The sequence below is a fragment of the Pantherophis guttatus genome, chromosome 6 (assembly GCF_059756535.1).
Source record: "Pantherophis guttatus breed Tessera chromosome 6, ASM5975653v1, whole genome shotgun sequence".
In the NCBI taxonomy this organism is placed as follows: domain Eukaryota; kingdom Metazoa; phylum Chordata; class Lepidosauria; order Squamata; family Colubridae; genus Pantherophis; species Pantherophis guttatus.
The window spans coordinates 41,834,699-41,854,624 of record NC_142068.1 but is presented as its reverse complement, the minus strand read 5'-3'; the positions used below and the strand labels follow the sequence as shown (position 1 = coordinate 41,854,624).

Here is a 19,926-nt window from a genome sequence, read left to right as displayed (position 1 = left end):
AAAGATACAAAGATCATTGTCAATTTCAGAAATGGCAGGCCAGTCATACATCATTGTGTAGTAACAATTCAACTGTGGAGGTGGTTAATATCAAGTTTTTGGGTGTGTAGCTGATGAACAGGTTAGCTTGGTCGCTCAACAGTGAGACACTGGTGAAGCAGGGACAGGAGGCAGAGCCTTCATTTTTTACATCATATGAGAAGAGCACATCTTCCTTCCCCTATCCTTGCCACTTTCTATAGATGGACAATGGAAAGCATCCTGCCATATTGTATTACTGTTTTAGACAGGAAGGCTGTGAAGAAAATGGTGAGGATGGCAGAAAAGATTATTGGAAGTTCATTTTCTTCTATCCAGGACATCGCATATAAGCAATTCTTGACCAGGGTCTGTAGTATTGTCAGGGACATTACACATTCTCTCCATGACCAGTTTTCTTTCTTATCATCTAGGAGGCGTCTTTGTGGTATCTGAAGCAGAACAACTAGATTCTGTAATAGCTTTATACCATATGGTATTGACCTTGTTAACTCTCAATGCTCTTTTTCTGCTATATATTCAAAATAGACTGTGTTTGTGCACACACACGCATGTATGTATATGTGTGTGTGTGTGTGTATACTTTTGAGATTGGGCATCAGAATTTCATTTTTTTAATGTGTGCCACTGTGTTCACAGACAAAAGTGACAAAGATTATCTTATCTTATATCTTATATCTTATTATGATAATGATAATTCACTAGTGGTATTATCATTATCATATTTAAATAAGTTGAAACAACACTGCTATCAGAAGAAGGTAAGTCTCTAATTAGCTAGACTAAACTAGGAGCTGAGAGCATATTATTCTATTTGTAGCTCCAAAAATCAATTATCAGCTAGGAATGGAACATGGCAGGGAGTGTCCCTGCCTTGTATGTGATCTTCCCACAAGCCTCTCTTAGCTCTGTAAAATCAGAATTCTGGTCTAGGTGAGCCTTTGGCCTACCCAGCACAATTCATACATATTTATGTATGAAGGATCCAGTAAATTTGTAGAGGTGAATTTGGACACCATATGTGTTTTATACACCAACAGAATCAAAATTCAAGTGTATGTGGCATTTTCTATTGCCAATAATTTGATCTGAAATTCATAGATTGAGTGTTCATTATTCATTTCCATTGGTGGACTATTAACAGAGTTACATGCTGTACTATATTAAAAATGCTTAGGTTCTTCTCTCTTGCATGACCTATTTATACCACACTCCTATTTACATACAGTCTAATAAATTATAATATACTTCCTCCTTGGTAAAAGTATAATTAACAATGATAATTATAAACTGACAAATAATTATAGATTACAGGATTCTTCTCTCTTCTTACCATTATATTTTAAATGCTCTGGACATTAATTAATTTCCAAAATCAAATAAACCCTCAGACATTTAGCAAATTTCAAAGGATAATCCTTGAAGAATAATGATCTAAAACAGAGAAGCAATCAATATCCAAAGGGATCAATCATCTTACCCTTCTTGATGCAGGTAAACTGGAAAATGTGAGGACCACTGATCAATTTCATTATCTTCAACAATCCTGCCATTTTAGAAAGCACACATTTAATGTCAAAGCATTAGTTATCTGTCCAAGCTTGTACTCCCAAAATGTAGTTCAATTGTAAGATTTGTTCCTGATCTTCAGTTCTTCCATCCAGTTGAGGAACAGAAGACAGCATGTTATCTGACTGCACAAAAAGGGAAACGATAATGACGGCAGGTAGGGGAAAGAATTGACATGCTTATCAGAGCTGATTCTCCTCTGCCTCCCCTGTTGCCATGGTGACAAGAGACGCTGTTGTTTGCCTGGGAGCTGTTGCCGAACCCTTGAACAGGTACATTATGCTGAATTCTTGCCATTCTAAGAACTGATATTTCAAATCCACCTTTCCTTTTTATGCTTTTGCTTCTTAATCTTCTGTGCCTTTTTTTTCTTAGTATAGATAGCATTGCAAAAACAGAACACTTCATAGCTACTTATTCTGCAAAACCACACAACCTCTGTTTTCAGTCATGTTTTAGAGCTAGCTTTTCACCAGCAGCATTTTATATCAAAATGAGCCTGATCACCTTTGATTAGGGAGAATTAGCCCTGTCTCATTTCTCACCCATGTTTTAAGCCACCTATATACATCTGTCCCATTCTGGAAAATATTATAGCCAGATTTTTCTACTGAAGTTGATGCTTTACAAAGTAACTTTATTGAGCTTCCTCTGCTGCATTTATTTGATCAGTTCAACCTTGGTCAACTATTGGTGCCTTATATCTTAAGATGGAGGGTGGGAAATATATTACAGGAGCTACTCATTGGTCTGTCAGAACCCCAAATATTCTCTTCCTAACAAACACAAATTAGTGAGGACAGAGCATTTTTGTTAGCATCCAAATTAGAGTAAAAGGAAACAATAAGGGCTGAGTTATATTATTGCTAGGGAGGAAAGCTCTTTTTGAACCTCCACTTTATGTTCTCTGTTAATTCTTCAAATTCACTGATGATCAACATAGCCACAATTTGTTCAACCCAATTTTCTGGATTTGTGTAATACTGAATATATTAGGATAATGTGGCTAGGCAGTCTATTTAATCAGTAGGTTTAATCTCTTCTTCCTGCAATTATATGAATTTCTTCCACTTTTCATTTCAACTTAATTTCCACCTATGCTTTATGGTCCACTTTATGGTCCACTTACTCACCTAATATATTTATTCACCTATAGAAGAGGAGTGATATCCCGGGTGTCAAATTCGCAGTGTCGTGTTGCCATCACATGATGTTTCAGGACATTTTTCCCCTTTGCGGAGCTGGGGTGGGCGTGGCCTGTGTGTGACGCATCTGGCCTGTGGGCCGCCAGTTTGATACCCCTGGTTTATATCCTCACCTTTCTTAAAACTTTAGAGAAGAGGGAGATGAAATTTATTGCCAGTCATTATCTGGCAAAGATCCATTTCTGTCTCTCTAGGCATTCTCTTTGTTTCTCAATTCTTCTGAGATGTGTATTCACATGATAGTTATCGATGGTTTGCTTGATTCATCTACCTTTTAAGTTTGTGCAGCACACTGCATGGTCAGCTAGTTGATGGTTCATCATATCATGTAGACACAGCAATTCTCAGGGGCGGGGGTAATTGGGTTCAGCTAATGTGATTGCTTATTTGTGATTTAGTATGGAGATTAATCTCCATACTTTCAGCCCTCATGGTTTGAAAATCATGATTTATTGCTCAACATATTGTATAAACTTAGCCAATTGTAGTTTCTTCCGTAAACCAACATAGTTGTTAAGCCAACTATGGCTTAGTGTATGCTGTGAAATAAAATAAAATAAATTGTGAGTAAATATATCATACAAACAGAGCCATTGAAAAATAGGAACAGCAACAGTTGCTGCAGTATTATAAAACTGTGGCAGCTTAGTGCCTGTACAGTTTCTCACATATCTCTAATCTTATAATAGCTAGAGATTTGCTATTTTTTATTTGAAATTTGGGAATCTGAACTAATTACAGTAGTGGAGTCTTAAGGTGAATAGGGCTAAAATGCACTTAATCCAGTGGTTACTATAGGACTGTAATTAGCCCAATTCTACACATCATCTCATAAAAGAAAATGAGACAGTAGGTAACAAGGGCACCTGTTAAAAATAGTCCCCTTTTTTTCTTGCTCACTCCCTCTGGATCATCAAATAAATGCAGCAGAGGAAGCTCAATAAAGTTACTTTGTAAAGCATCAACTTCAGTAGAAAAATCTGGCTATAATATTTTCCAGAATGGGACAGATGTATATAGGTGGCTTAAAACATGGGTGAGAAATGAGACAGGGCTAATTCTCCCTAATCAAAGGTGATCATTTATCCTGGGTCAGTCAACAAACTAAAATTGTGGTAAGCAACTGATAAGCAGTTGAATGAGCAGTAAGCATCAAAAAATAATACGGAACTCACAAAACTTCAGGAGCTTTTGGTGTCTTAACAGATGTTTCAGGATACTTTTTTCATACTAACAAAAAAAAAAAGATGACCACATAAAACTTAGTCTGTTTATAAATTGATGAGAACAGTTCCACTATTAAACCCACATTTCGCAGTACCTTATCTTAAGAGAGACTGTGAATAAATGGGTTTTCTATTATGGCAATACAGTATTTTCTTAGAGATTTTACAGATTTTACAATAAAAAATAAATGCTTAAGGAAAATCCACAACTTGGTTAACAGAGAAATTTTTTTTAAACTGGTTAAAAGAATTTTCACTAATTCATTAGAGCGGCAATCTAATGCATACATATTTGTGTGTAAGATTTAATATATTTGGTGCCACTCTCCCTTCAGTCATACACAATTGATTTGGATATTATCAAGATAGAATCTATCTCGCCAATGTCTGAAAACAAAGATTCAGCTGAAGGTCCCCATCTCTTAGGAATTCTGGCGGAATGGAACACAGGCATTCACACCCTCCTGTAGAACAAGTTGCCCAGAGGCAAACGTAGCCCCTTTGATTATGCTCTTCTGACAATTTCAAAAGCCATTCAGGGATAAAGAGGGCTTATTATTGCTGCCTGGGTAAAAAAGCAGCATTCTCTGAGGTTTGTAGCAATATTCTGATATTGTTATTGTGCTATTTTATAGGTATTGTTTATTGTATTTTGACTTGTAAACTGCCTAGATTTGATCAGATTGAAAGGGATAAATGTCATAAGAAATACATAAGAAAATAAATAAATCGGACTGTAAATGTGGCAGGCCTATTACTCATCAGACTTGGTATAATGGCTAATGCTACACCATTTAAATAAAAAGACTGCCAGGACAAAGCATATCTAAAAGAGAGAAAATCCCTTTAACAGAGTGAGACATAATTCTAAGCAAGCATTTACAGCATTACACTGTACATGTCACTGTGGATGTTTTGTACCAATGATTACATTTAACAAATTTCTGAAGTCCATATTTGTCCATTCAGAAAATACTGAATACCTCTTTTAGACTGGAAACAAGAATAACTAAAATTGAGGTTAGGGGATGAAGAATGATGCTAAACTCATATGTTCAGAAGGTATGGCAACCAGGCCTTTAAAGAATTTACATTAATTATAATGTTAACACTTTTATTTAGTTTTCATGTTTTATGTTTTAAATTAAAACTTAACTTGAAATATCAGACATATTTGTAACTTAACTGTATGAAGTTCATTAGTGCAAGAACACAGGATAAAAACTGGAATAATCCAGTAATTAAATAATTTCCTTTTTGCAGGATACAATATCCATCAAGGGAATTAAAGCAGTTTGATGTGGATTATCACCAGTTTCAGTTCAAAAGGATTAGACTGTGTTCTTGATTAGGTAATGTTCCAAAGATCATAGGTATTATTAAATGAATACAAAAAGATACAAAGATCATTGTCAATTTCAGAAATGGCAGGCCAGTCATACATCTCTGTGTAGTAACAATTCAACTGTGGAGGTGGTTTTTGGGTGTGTAGCTGATGAGCAGGTTAGCTTGGTTGCTCAACAATGAGACACTGGTGAAGCAGGGACAGGAGGCAGAGCCTTCATTTTTTACATCATATGACAAGACCACATCTTCCTTCCCCTATCCTTACCACTTTCTATAGATGGACAATGGAAAGCATCCTGCTGTATTGTATTACTGTTTTAGACAGGAAAGCTGTGAAGAAAATGGTGAGGATGGCAGAAAAGATTATTGGAAGTTCATTTTCTTCTATCCAGGACATCGCATATAAGCAATTCTTGACCAGGGTCTATAGTATTGTCAGGGACATTACACATTCTCTCCATGACCAGTTTTCTTTCTTATCATCTAGGAGGCATCTTTGTGGTATCTATAGCAGAACAACTAGATTCTGTAATAGCTTTATACCATATGGTATTGACCTTGTTAACTCCTAGCTAGAGTTCCAGTTCTTTCCTCCCAGGTTTACTTCTAATAATGGCTGATGGTTTTTCAGCAAGTTATAATAATGTCATAGAATAAAAATTAGTGAAATATGAGCTGCCAGAGGGTTCACACAATTCTTTGATTGCATCATGCTAAACATAGATTTCTGCAAAAAATAAGTAATTATGAGGTCTCCAAATGGAAGTGAACACTTAACCCAGGGAAGCAGGATCACTAAACAAATGATAAGTCGAGAACTACTTGTAATAAAGTATATATTTTTATATGTGGTTACATTTATTAGCAGTGAATATTAATGATATTTTAGACTGGAAAGTAGTGCTACATAATGTAATGCCTGTTCTTTGTTTGGTTGTTTCACAGCATAATGGCCAGCAGAAAAAGGGAAATAGCCTTGCAGGTTAGTATGAGATATCAGTCACCCAGTGCGATTGTTCTGTATTTTCTGCTTGTATGGAGAGGACAAAAATGCCCCAATACTTCTATATCTTGCCAGTGAAACCTACATATAAAACAGTAGCTGTAAGCACAAAGCTATAGATTTCTCAATCACCAGTCTCCCAAATACAAAGTTTTTGTTTTTAATCTAATTTGATGATTCAGAAAAGAAATGCAAGAACTAATGTTAAATATTGGCAGTGCAGAAATTGCTGACAAACTTCTATTTAATTTTCAGATCAACAGTAGATATTATTCTAATCAGGGTATTGTAGTTTAACCAATGTTCTCATTTCAATGCAGGCATAATCTCTTGCTCAGTTTAATCTTTAGGAAAATTGTCCTTTAAACTCCTCCGTCATTGAGGGGGATAGTTCTAGACTCTTATTTAGAGAGTTTTGTCCGCTATATGCAGCTTGTTAAGCCACGGCTTGCTTAGCCATGATGATGCACCGAATAAACTATACTGGGCTGGGGTCACACAACTTGCTAAACCAAACCCAAACAAGCCATATTGCGTTTTAGCCCATTTGGTAGACCTGGTCCATTTGTCAATCATTCAGGATCAGTCCAATATACATACATTCTGACATTCATCTAAGCTATTCATGAAAATAATGTGATCCAAAATATTACAGCTACTTTTGACAAAATCCTGCTGGTTTATTTTAGTTCTTGCAAGCCCCTTAAGTAAGATGCCCTTAGTATGGGTCTGATTATGTCTCATTCCTCCTCCCCACAAATATTATGACTTTTTCCAAGCCCGGTCCTCAAAATTCTCTCCTGAGAACTCAGATGTATTTGCTGTGCACGTGCTAAATATCTTATATTATCAAGTCCATAACAGATGAACAAGAAGAGAAAATGAACAAGAATATGAACAAACCTTTCAGAGCTAGTAGTGTGATGGTGCCAACAGTGGCTTTTAGAGAATGTTGTGAAATAATGCAAAAACTGTTTGGAACTCTAACTGCTTGTTTCCACATGTACCACAGTATATTTGAAACTTGCTGGTGGCATTTAGTACATTTGTATCCGGAGTGACATACACATTAAGGTTGACCTTAATGCATCAAACAAAAGATGCATTATAATGAGTGGAGGCCCTCTGCTAGCAGCAGTCAGCAGCTCCTTGAAGCAGCCATGGCTTTTCCAGGGCTGCTCAACTATTTAAAAACTGACTTTAAACAGCATCTTTAAATTGTGACACAGAATCTTGAAAATTAAAAGTTGACTGTGGTATAAACATCCATACACTACAGATCTCTTATTCTGATAAATTATGGTCAATACAAATTATGATACAATGTACCAGTTTTTAAAGGTGCACATGACTCTTGGTTGGCTTTGCTTCGACAGAGTAACAGGGCTACTCTTTTGGAAATATTTAAGCATGGAGTTATGGGAATATATTTGTGATTTCTTTATTTATATAAATAATTCCATAAGGAATATAATCTCTATAAATCCTGCCATCATGTGGCCAGAAGAAGAAATTGATTATATTTCAACTCTGCCAACTATTTCTATCCAAGAAGACCTGTTGGCTTTGGTGGAATTTTTCCAGGTGACTCTGAGCCAGCTACTTAGAAAATGACCTTAAGTGATCTGCCATATACAGAATGCAAGTTAAAGCTTTGAGATTTGATGTTCTGAGACTGATTTTTTTTATTCAGAACAAAATTAATTGAACAAAAAAGTTCCTTCCTAGTGAGAAATATAGCAATATCTACACCCACAACCTCCAATAGTATAACTAACTATACAAATAGTCTTTGCCTTTGATGCTTCACAAATTATTTTGCCACACTATATCCAGATTGCTCAAATCGTTTTTATTGTGTTTATTCCATGGGTCAGTTTGTAAGTAACATGTTTCCGTAATGTGCTTAAGCCATATTTCCTTAGTGATGTTTGGCAGCATAAAACAATAGTAACTTGCTCAAAACTCTCCATTTTATTAGAACATAGAAGCACCACTCATTTTCTACTTTTTATGTGCCTTCTGGTTCTATCACATAATTCCTGCTGACAGACTGACAGTTAGGCAGGCAGCAGGGGGAGATAGTTAGCTGCCGGATGGAAAGCCGTGCTTTTGGGAAGGGGAAGTGTATTCTACACTTTCAGTCACTCTTTCTGTTCTGTTTTTCTTGAAGGATAGGTTATTGAAAACTGGCTGAACTGCTTTGTTCTTTTCATGACATGCTTAGCTTAATCTTGTCAACGACTAAGAAAAAGTTGAGAAAAAGTAAAAAATCTTTTGGAATAGGATTAAATTTCCAAAACAGTGAGAATTCTGTGCAACTCAATCATGCATGTTGTGTTTCTGATAGCAATATAAGTTAACACATAATTTGGTTTTGATAATTTCATGTATGATATAAATTTCAGAATCATATAATTTCATTAGCATGTTTTGATTTTGAGTTTTTTTCTATTATTTGAGTTTACTAAGCATTTTCTTAGTAGTATTTATACCTCAGTGATAGATATTATTTCATCAATTAATGTCCATTGAAAAACAAGCATTTACTAAAAGTTCCATAGTCAGAGTCATGCATCTGACTGTGCAATGTAAACTTTGTAACACAATAAGTATTTTATTATTATTTATGATGATGCCATTACATTCCATGTGATGTTTCTGAAATATTTTATTCTTTTACAGATTAAAATACATATTTTAGATTTTGATTGTTATGTTGCTGCCTTAATGCAACACTTGTCCTGTAAACAACGTTTTATAAAGTCAAATGTAGTCTTTGCTAGTTTAGATTTGGATTGATTCAGCACTAATACCTTGCTTTTACAATAGACACATGGCTATTGCTAATCTTTCATCAATGTATCATGAGCCTAACGGTAGGCTTCAATATATTCCCTTTCTAATAACACTTTGGCACTCAGCAAGAAAATTGTTCACAAATATTCTTGCTTTGTATCCTAACATTTCCAATGATTTTTTTCTTCATTATAGATATGCATTTTTGTCCAAAGATTTTTTTAAAAAAACCTAATGCTATTAAATTATGACTTCATCTTCTACAAGATGACTTCATCTTCATCTTCTACTTTTTAGTAACACAAATATGCACTTTTTTCATGTATTAGTCCATCAAATCTTTCTTCAGGAATCTATGCTTTAAAAAGCTATTTTGTTTTATTGCTGGGTTTCTCAGTAATATGGTTTAATTTTCGCACAGATGGTTGTCAATAATCAAGAACATTGGGAAGAATTTCTGGGGTCCAAAGGATTGATTGGTAAGATTTTGAATTAGTTATTTTATGAGGTTTGTTTTCTCTTTTGTTATTAGTAATATTAATGTTTAGATCATTACAATAGTATGAACCATACCTCTACTAAGTCATGCTACATGATAATATCTCTGAATGAACATGCTAACAAATGGAAGAATTTCCTTGGCAACAGCAAGTTATAGTTAAGCTTGAATGGCAACTCTCCAATTCTATTAGTACTTTGGGGACACCCATTTGTAGGCAGGAACATCAGTTGATACAGAATTTATTGGTATTTTATGTGGTGTCTTGCAAACCATTTAAGCAACTTCCTATCTAAAACTTGTATCGAATAGAAAAGGGTGTCTGCAGGCATTTATTACTTCTGACAGACTATTGTAATAGTTAACTCTTTTCATTTCTAGATATGTGATTGATTTCTGGAATTATTCTGACATGTCACAGTTCTGCTGATACAGGTTAATTTCTTTGCAGTAGTAGATGCTTATCAAGGCTGGTGTGGACCATGTAAAACAGTTGTTAATCTCTTCAAGAAAATAAGAAATGAAGTTGGCAGTGACCTGCTGCATTTTGCTGTGGTAAGAAAAAGCTTCAGATCTATTAAAACAGTTAGCAAAGCCCAATTCTCAGAAGGGATCAAAAAAATTAAGATGGTAAGTGTAACTATGTGAGCAAATCTCCATCCCTTTTTAAAACATGGGCCACATGTATATGAAAAGAGTCAGAGGATCAGTTATGCAATCATACACCCACCATCTTAATTTCTTAATCTCCTGAACAGATGTTCTGTTCCAATCTATTACAGACATCTGTTCCAATCTATAACAGAGATATAATAAGCAACATGCTGTAGTAAACTGCATAAAAAAGCCAATTAGTACCTCAGTGGATGGTCTTTAGAGGCAGCCACTCTGTTATCAAGGTTATTAGTCCATTGTCCACAACTCTATTATGCAATGTACCATTTTATATGATAGTACAAATACTAATAATAGGACTACCAGTTGTGGACTGCAGAAAGAGTGGATCAGAGAATTAGGATTTTGGTATCCTTTTTCTCAAAACTAGTTCATCTAGTTTTTGACAGCCCAGATCCAGTGTGTATGTCTATGTCTATATGTATATAAAAGTTGTAACCCTAGGATTTCAAGAAACCTCAAATTAAAATATAAAAATCACCAATAATTAATCACAGACTAATTATAATCTTATGCTTATGCAATAGGATTACCATAATTTTATTTTATTTTTATTTCCAAGGCCACCCATTCACCAATTACTCTAATCCACTTATAGAGGATAAGTCAACAGGTGAAAGAAGCAAAAGAAATAATAGTTAAAAGCAACTATTACTGTGAAGGCAAAACAACCTCTACAATATCAGAATTTGCAGGTTCACATGTTATCCCTAACTCAGTGCCTGTGGAAGAGCGAGGGCTTGTTGATCTTTTAAAAATCAGCAGAATCATACAAAGTTTATGGGCCAACTGTTCCAAAGGGAAGGTCTGGCTACAGAAAAAGCATGGCTCCTAGGTCCAATAAGGTAAAATTACATTATACATTATACACTATCGGTTCGCAAAAGGGCCGCATGCGCTCGCTTCGCTCACGTGCTCTTCTGCGCAAGCGCAGAAGCTTCTGCGCATGCACAGAAGCAGTTTAATGATGTCGGAGTTGGTGGGCGGAGCCTCCCGCCGGTTTTACTACTGGTTCTATAGAACCGGTGCGAACCGGGGGCAACCCACCACTGGTGTGATGTTCCTAGAAACAAGCAAAAGAAATAATAGTTAAAAGCAACTATTACTGTGAAGGCAAAACAACCTCTACAATATCAGAATTTGCAGGTTCACATGTTATCCCTAACTCAGTGCCTGTGGAAGAGCGAGGGCTTGTTGATCTTTTAAAAATCAGCAGAATCATACAAAGTTTATGGGCCAACTGTTCCAAAGGGAAGGTCTGGCTACAGAAAAAGCATGGCTCCTAGGTCCAATAAGGTAAAATTACATTATACATGAGCCTTGCCAGTTCTTTGTACAGTATAGTATTGTACAATGTTGTACAATACAGGTAGTCCTTGACTTACAACAGTTCATATAGTGACAATTCGAAGTTATAACAGTACTGAAAAAGTGACTTATGGACCGTTTTTCACACTTAAGACCTTTGCAGCATCCCCAAGGTCATGTGATCAAATTTCAGATGCTAGGCAACTGACTCATATTTAGGATGGTTGCAGAGTCCTGGGGTCATGGGATCATTTCTTGAGACCTTCTGACAAGCAAAGTCAATGGGGAAGCGAGATTCACTTACCAATGATGTTATTAACTTAACAATTGAAGTGATTTACTTAACTGTGGCAAGAAAAGTTGTAAAATAAGGCAAAATTCACTAAACAACTGTCTTGCTTAATAACATAAATTTTGGGCTTGTAAATTGAGGACTACTTGTATTGTATTGTATTGTATTGTATTGTATTGTATTGTATTGTATTGTATTGTATTGTATTGTGTTGTATATTGTCTAGAACAGACTGAAATAGAGAAAGGTGCTACTAAAAACATTAAGGTCCTATGCCAGGAAAGCTTTATAGATGAATACCTGCACTTTGAATTATATTGAGAAGCCCACTGGTAATTGATCCATTTGGCTATCTGAATGGCATACTTTATTAATTTAATTAATCAATTTTCTGAGTCCACAAAATACAGTGAATCATAAATTAAACAAATACTGTGGTTTAAATATGGTTAGCTTATTTGTGTTCAATATCTTGTGCAAACATAGTCAACATATTAGTAGAACAGTACATTTAACAGAAGAGCATTGAAGCGTGCTTTCATGAACACCAATGCATTGGTAGCATGCTAGACAATCATGCTCTTACTTATTAAGAAAGATGTGCTTGCTGGCAGTGGATGTCAAATTTTGGATGCCATGAAGTTACAGACATTTATTTTATTCTGTTTTCTTGTCTACTTTTCATTTAGGCTGAGGTTGATTCAATTGATGCTCTAGAGAAATATCGTGGAAAATGTGAGCCGACGTTTCTGTTTTATGGTGTAAGCATCAATTTCATTAGACAATATTCCCATCAGTATTATTTTTTCTGATAAACCTTGCCAGATTGTTTAAAAGACAGTATGTTTCCAGAAATATCTATGTAACATGCTAGTTTGATTATTCTCATTAACTTGTATCTAGAGATGCATAGTATAGCTGGAAAGCATAGCATCTTCTCTCTATACATTATATCATAGAGCTCCCAGTACCAGAAATATTGTATTATTTGTATATTGTTTTATAGGATAGGATAGGATTTAATATATATTAAGATATTTTATATATTGCATTGGCTATTGCTGTTGCTTTTGTACAAGACCAGGAGATGTATTGATTAAAGTGGTTAGTAAATTCATAAATATAAAAAATTAAATATGTGAATATTATGTAGGCCAACTAATAACATTTTGAAATGCTATGGGCTATAATTATATATTACTTTTATTATAATACTGAACAAGACAAATGTTCGAATCAGGGGTGGGTTCTACTTACCTTTACTACTGATTCGCATTGTGTGCACGCGCTTGCACTTCTGCGCATGCACAGATCATCTATGAGGAGCCTCCCACCGGTTTTACTACCAGTTCTTGTGAACCTGTCCGAACTGGAGGCAACCCACCACTGGTTCAGATGCTAGCAAGATTTGAAAGGATTGCATTTGTTATATAATTTTTTTTTTTATTGAATTTGTATACAATGTTTGTATATAATGTTTTCTTAAAGTAATTTAGCTAAAGTCAATGAGGGAAATAAATAAACCTTAAACATAGATGAGCAAGCCTGTGATTAGCACATCTAGACTAGGGTCACAAAACACAGTAACTCATGACATTTAAATATTTTTTTAATTAAATGACAATTGGCTGAGTTTGCACAACACGCAACTTAGCTACTGTTATTTAACTAACAAGTTCTGCAGAAGCAAAATATTATAGTCATCAATGCTCAGTGCTTACGCAACTGTTTCTAACTACCCAATATGACTCATACATATTCTTAGAATAGAGTGTCATATACCACAGCTAGATCCAGCCATTATGTTGCCAACCCATGCTTTGTTGAATAAAGTACAGTTGGTTTGATTTGCATCTATGGTTGTCAAACACCACAGGCTGGATCACAAAATAGTTTAGGTCACACAGTACACTAAACTAAAACAAATCATATTATAACTTAGTATGGCATATGAACTCTGTATATGTTAAGTGTCGTAAATGCCAGCAAATAATGCCTTCTTTGCATCATTTATGTTTCCTACAATATAAATATAAAATTTTATCGAAAGAGCATTGGAAAGTTAAGGGAACATACCGAAATATTACTGATTGCGTTGTATAGGGCAGGATATGTGAAAATTGAATAACTTTTTTTTTGTTAAGAGTGATGCTGGGTAATAAATTATAAAAATATTTGATGAAGTGTTCAGTTTTCCGGGATAAATACAGTCTAGGTATGAAAGATGAGGTAAAAAAAACATTTAAAGAAACTCCACCTTAACTCATTTTATATGATTGGGAATTTTATTCCTACAGTTTTGAAGATTCTCTTTTTACCCCAGGATAAGAATAAATTAACTTTCCTGAAAACTATTTCACTCTTCCTTTCTTGATTTTGTCAACTACATGGGGCTTGTCAATGATTTCTTTTGCAGAATTATCTCCCTATTTATTTATTTGATTTATATCCACTTTTAGTTTTGTACAACTCCACTTGATATACATACTATTCCCACGTTTTTTGCTCTACAACAGCAATTTTGTGACTCAGATTGGACTGAGAGAGAGAGAGTGAGTGACTGGCCCAAAGTTATCCAGCTGGTTTTCATGCCCAAAGGAGGTTTAGAACTTCCTATGGACTCACAATTTCTAGTCCAGCCATTATACTAACTGGTTCAAATAAATTTGCTTAATTTATTATGAGATTATCAATTAATTTATCACCAGTTAAATTTGCAGACATTTATATATTAGCCAATTTTTAAAAAAGTAGGAAAAAGATTTACATCTTCAGTTTTTTTTCCATGCCTTATTTATTTTCTCAATCTTTTGCTAAAATTGACTTTTTTTCCTCATTTAATATCTGTACATATTGAGAATACAACTCTTTCAATGTTTATAATACCCCGTTTTCAATGGTAAAATATAATCAGAATTCTTCTATTGACAATAACAGTGTCTGTGTGTTGACACGAACTGTGTTTGTAAAATAGTCATCCCTTTCTTTTTGAATTCAGGGGGGAGAATTGGTAGCTGTTGTAAGAGGAGCAAATGCACCATTGTTACAGAAAACCATTCTGGAGCAGCTACAAGCAGAAAAGAGAGTCTTGGATCATGGAGCAGAGCGAGTTGTGGTAATTACAAGTCTTGCCATTTAAGTACCATTAGAATGATAGAGTTGGGAGAGTCCTTAGCCTCATAAGTCCTGCTCTACTGCTATATCATGGTGGTGTGATGCAGGGGTGGGTTCTACTTACCTTTACTACCGGTTCGCAAAAGGGCCGCATGCGCTCGCTTCGCTCACGTGCTCTTCTGCGCAAGCGCAGAAGCTTCTGCGCATGCACAGAAGCAGTTTAATGATGTCGGAGTTGGTGGGCGGAGCCTCCCGCCGGTTTTACTACTGGTTCTATAGAACCGGTGCGAACCGGGGGCAACCCACCACTGGTGTGATGTTCCTAGAAGGGCAAAGAATGCCAGAAGTATATGCCAAGAGTATGTATATATCTACCAGGTCTGAAGGTTACCTCAGATAAAGTTAACAAATACTAATACTGGGAAACAGTGATACAGAAGATGCTGGAAATGGGGAGGGTGTCACTTCAGTGACAACAGCAAAATAATTATTGTGGACAGTTCTGCTAAGACCTTAGTGACCTTCTGGAATATGGAAGCAACTTCTTTCTATCTCCCTACTGCCCTCTTTCTATCTCCCTGGAGATCATATTGTCCCCTATGTTTCAACAGGCTATTGGAGGCTACAGAATTGGATGTTTACATCCCTTAGGTAAAAGCTTGTTGACTAAATTATTTCTTGGGTATAGGTTTTTCTTTTTGAATTATTTATTATTCAAATGTTAATGTTATGGTGCTGTATTTTTATATTTATTAGCCAAATAAATAAGTAACAGAGGAATGGTGACCATTGAAAGGTGACCTGGAAAGAGTATTCTTCTTATCTAGAAGAATAGTGTTATTTTTAATAGTGGCTGATATATAGTTCCTATATATAGTTATAGTTCCTAGGGATCATGAGATAGGAACTTTTGAATTCTGGCAGTAGTTCAGAATGTTGGATTGAAGTCTGTCTTACAGCTTAAATTTAAATTAGGTTAAAATTAAAATTAATTAATTAAACTTAGTATAGTTGGGATGGCGCTATTGACCCAATGAGATCTCTAAGTCACTGCTGCTACAGTATTTGAGGTTAGGTTTGTGGCTCTACCTAGTGAGGTAATTACTTAAGCTTGTCACTAAACTCAGTACATTTTACAGTAAATATATGAAATATTTGCATTCTGTAGGGAAAAAAGTCACCAACCATTACTAAAAGTAGATGCAACTGATTGCTGAGAAAACAATGTTTGCTTTCTACTAGAGTCTATAATTTGCATTATTTTACATTATGAGGCTAGATTCATGATGAAGCCCTCCCTAAACAAGAAGAAAGTGCTACTGTTGGAGAAGGGATGGAAGAAGACAGTGAGAACGAAGAAGCAGGTATGTTGGTCTAATTTATACAGAGACATAATCACCATTGTCATTAAAATGCTGCCTAGTTAAGCAGAATTTTAGATACTCCAGGTTCCATCAATGTTCTTGCCCCGCACAGTATCCTCCAGGTGTGTGTTACATGCTGGCTGGAAACCATGAATATTGCAGTATAGGATGCTTAGAAAATATGAAAAAGTAGCTTTTACATAGTATTATTATTTCTCTCAGGGATCATACATGCAAAAAAAAAAGTTTTGCATTGTCAGATAAGTAGTTATCTCATCTGATCTTTGAATGCTTTCGACAGGGTTTTCATTCAATTGTGTATCTTGACTGAAAAGCTAAATGTTAGTTTCATAGCAAGGAAATATCTTGTATTTGTTATTATCTTATTGTCTATATAGTTCAACTATATTGTTCCAAGACTGAGCGACTGTGGTTCCTGGCATCCCGGTATAGTCAGCTGGTTCCATCGCTGACTATTGGGGGCGAGATCTTGGCTCCCTCAGAGAGAGTTTGCAACTTGGGTGTTCTCCTGGATGCACGGCTGTCTTTGGAAGATCATATGACTGCCATGGCCAGGGGAGCTTTTTATCAGGTTCGCCTGATATGCCAGTTGCGTCCCTTTCTGGACCGGGATGCCCTGCGCATGGTCACTCATGCCCTCGTCACGTCACGTCTGGACTACTGTAATGCTCTCTACATGGGGCTCCCCTTGAAGAGCACTCAGAGGCTCCAACTGGTCCAGAATGCAGCCGCGTGGGTGATTATGGGGGCGACACGACGCACCCATGTAACACCTCTCCTGCACGAGCCGTACTGGCTCCCGGTGGTCTTCTGGGTGCGATTCAAGGTGTTGGTTACCACCTTTAAAGCACTCCATGGCTTAGGACCGGAGTATACACGAGATCACCTTCTGCCACCGATAGCCTCCCACTGGCCAATACGCTCCCACAGAGAGGGGCTCCTTAGGGTGCCGTCGGCCAAACTATGTCGACTGGCGACACCCAGGGGGAGAGCCTTCTCTGTGGGGGCACCAGCCCTCTGGAATGAGCTGCCCCTAGAGGTTCGTATGATCCTCAACCTGCGTACCTTTTGCCGCGCCCTGAAGACTCTTTTATTCCAACAAGCTGGGCTGGCCTAATAGGAATTTTAAATTGGGTGTCTGTTAGCTTTTAATTTTGTGGGCCAAATTTATATATTTGTTTTTAAATTGATTTTTTAAAATTTTGTAAGTGTATATGTGTTTTAAGATGGCTGTACACTGCCCTGAGTCCTTTGGGAGAAGGGCGGTATAGAAGTGTAATAAAATCTAAAATCTAAATCTAAACTCTCTTACAGACAACCTGGATCAGAGATTTTCAGCAGAAGTGAAGTGATGGTGCAGTTTTGCAGATCTAATAGTATCCAGTAATGATTCAAATTTACTTTGTAGAACAAAATCTAACAAGCTAATCTCCTAGCAGCTTGGCTTTATCAGTGGAACTAAATTTCAAACTAATTTTCTAGCATTCTTCTCACATAATCTAAATCTAGAATATTGGTCAAAATATAAATTTACAATATTTAACTATCATAATAGTTGTGAAGTCCTTGGTGCTCTCTGTACTTGGTTGTTTGCTTGCAGACATTACCCAATTAAGTAACATCATCAGTACTAGTAAGTATGGATTTGCTCCCAGTTTATATACAATAGCTTGCCCTGCCAATGTTGGTAGTGGGTACTTTGATGGTTTCTTGATTAGGATATTGTTTTTCAACCCAAAGTTGGTCAATCAAGGCTGTCACAGTCATGTCCCAGTACCTGGAGGCAGTGTGGGTCTGGAGGGGGATAAAAACAACTTCAACTCAATCCCACCAGACTTTATGGCTGCAAGTATTGAAGCCACCTAATTCCAGGATATTCCATCTTCGATCATTCAAAGGTGATCCATCACCTGGGGGCGTCCATGAGCCCTTGTTCAGTGAGAAGTTGGCAGCTGTGAAAAAAAAGGCCTTTGTACTGCTTCATCTTGTGTGCCAGTTATACTTTTTCTGGATCAAGAGGCCCAATCAGATAATCAATCATGCCCTAATCACTTCATGGCTCAACTACTATAATGTGTTCTACATGGGGCTGCCCTTGAAGACTACTCAGAAGCTTCAATAATGGTCCAGAATGATCTCCTGTACGCAGTGATGGGAATGCCTTGGTTTGCTCTCTAGTTGCCTGTTTACTTTCACTGCAATTCAAGATGCTGGTTATGATTTATATAGCCTTACATGAAATGGGTCCTGGTTACCACTTCCATGGTATCTAGCTAGCTAAATTGACCTGACAGGGTCAGCATGCTTCAGGTTTCTTTGAAGAAACAATGCAATATATCAGGATCCAGGAAATATACAGTACCTTCTCTGTCTCACTTCTGCGCCTTTCACTCTGCTGGCATTCCAGAAGACCATAAACTTTGTTGTTTTCCTAGGCTATGGAGTAGTGTGGTTAGGGCTTGCTCCACTGGATATTAGATATTGGTGGAAAGTTTTGGAGTGACTGCCAGGTTTGCCATCTTCTTCTTTTTTAAAAATATAGAATAGTTTGGTTTTGTTGTACAGGTAGTCCTTAACTTACAACCACAATTGATCTCAAAATTTCTGTTGCTAAGCAAAGCAGTTGTTAAATGAGTTTTGCTCCATTTTATGACCTTTTTGCCACAGTTGTTAAGAGAATCACTGCTGGCATTCCAGAAGACCATTGACTTTGTTTCTCGGAAATTGGCGGGAAGCAGTGGTAGGATTCAAATAATTTAACAACCGGTTCTCTGCCCTAATTACCAGCTGGGTGGGTGTGGCCATGGTGGGCATGGCCAGAGGGTATGACAGGCAGCACTTGGCCTTCTGCATCCCCCTGGGAGCAAAAACGGGCCCCGGGGGGGAACATACTGGAAACCAAAATGGGTGTGTGGGGACTCCTGGAAGGGGCGGGGAGGAGGAAGGGTGGGGCCAGCCATCAATTTAACAACTGGTTTGCCCGAATCATCCTGAACCGGCTGAATCCCACCACTGGCAGAAAGGTTAAAAAATGGTGATCCCATGACCCTGAAACAGGGCAACTATCATAAATATATGCCAGTTGCCAAGAGCCCAAATTTTGATCACATGACCAGGGGGATGCTGCAACAGTCATAAGCGTGAAAACCAGTCATGTCACTTTTTTCAGTGCTGTTGTAACCTCAATGGCCACTAAACAAATGGTTTTTAATCAAGCATTACCTGTATGTGATTTCTTATTATATTGTTATATAATACAATAACTAAACAATAAACAAGTGCATATAATTTATGCATGTGTTTTTCTTTTCAACTTTTTCCTTTATTGTTATATTATATTATGCTATATATTATGCTATATTACATCGACAACCAGAGAGAATACAAATGATCATTTTATTAATTCTAAAGCCAGCCCATTACAGTGAGTTACTGGTCTCCTACATCCAGAATATCTAGTATAAA

At 36.6% G+C, this 19,926-nt stretch overlaps 1 protein-coding gene across 4 annotated transcripts; it reads left to right on the top strand.

The window, feature by feature from the left end:
* Positions 1–286: 286 nt before the first annotated feature.
* On the top strand, positions 287–18,010 carry NME9 (NME/NM23 family member 9). Of its 4 annotated transcripts, none has more exons than XM_034439661.3 (8): positions 287–309; positions 6,332–6,368; positions 9,610–9,667; positions 10,139–10,242; positions 12,652–12,723; positions 14,961–15,077; positions 16,356–16,440; positions 17,776–18,010. In XM_034439661.3, exons 2-8 carry the CDS (start codon positions 6,336–6,338, stop codon positions 17,811–17,813), a joined length of 507 nt encoding a protein of 168 aa, XP_034295552.1. In that variant the 5' UTR covers positions 287–309; positions 6,332–6,335; the 3' UTR covers positions 17,814–18,010. The 4 variants fall into 4 exon arrangements, with proteins under 4 accessions (XP_034295552.1, XP_034295550.1, XP_034295549.1 ...); XM_034439659.3 differs by lacking the exon at positions 287–309 and adding an exon at positions 1,740–1,880 and having other exon boundaries at positions 16,351–16,440; XM_034439658.3 differs by lacking the exon at positions 287–309 and adding an exon at positions 1,747–1,880.
* Positions 18,011–19,926: the final 1,916 nt, after the last annotated feature.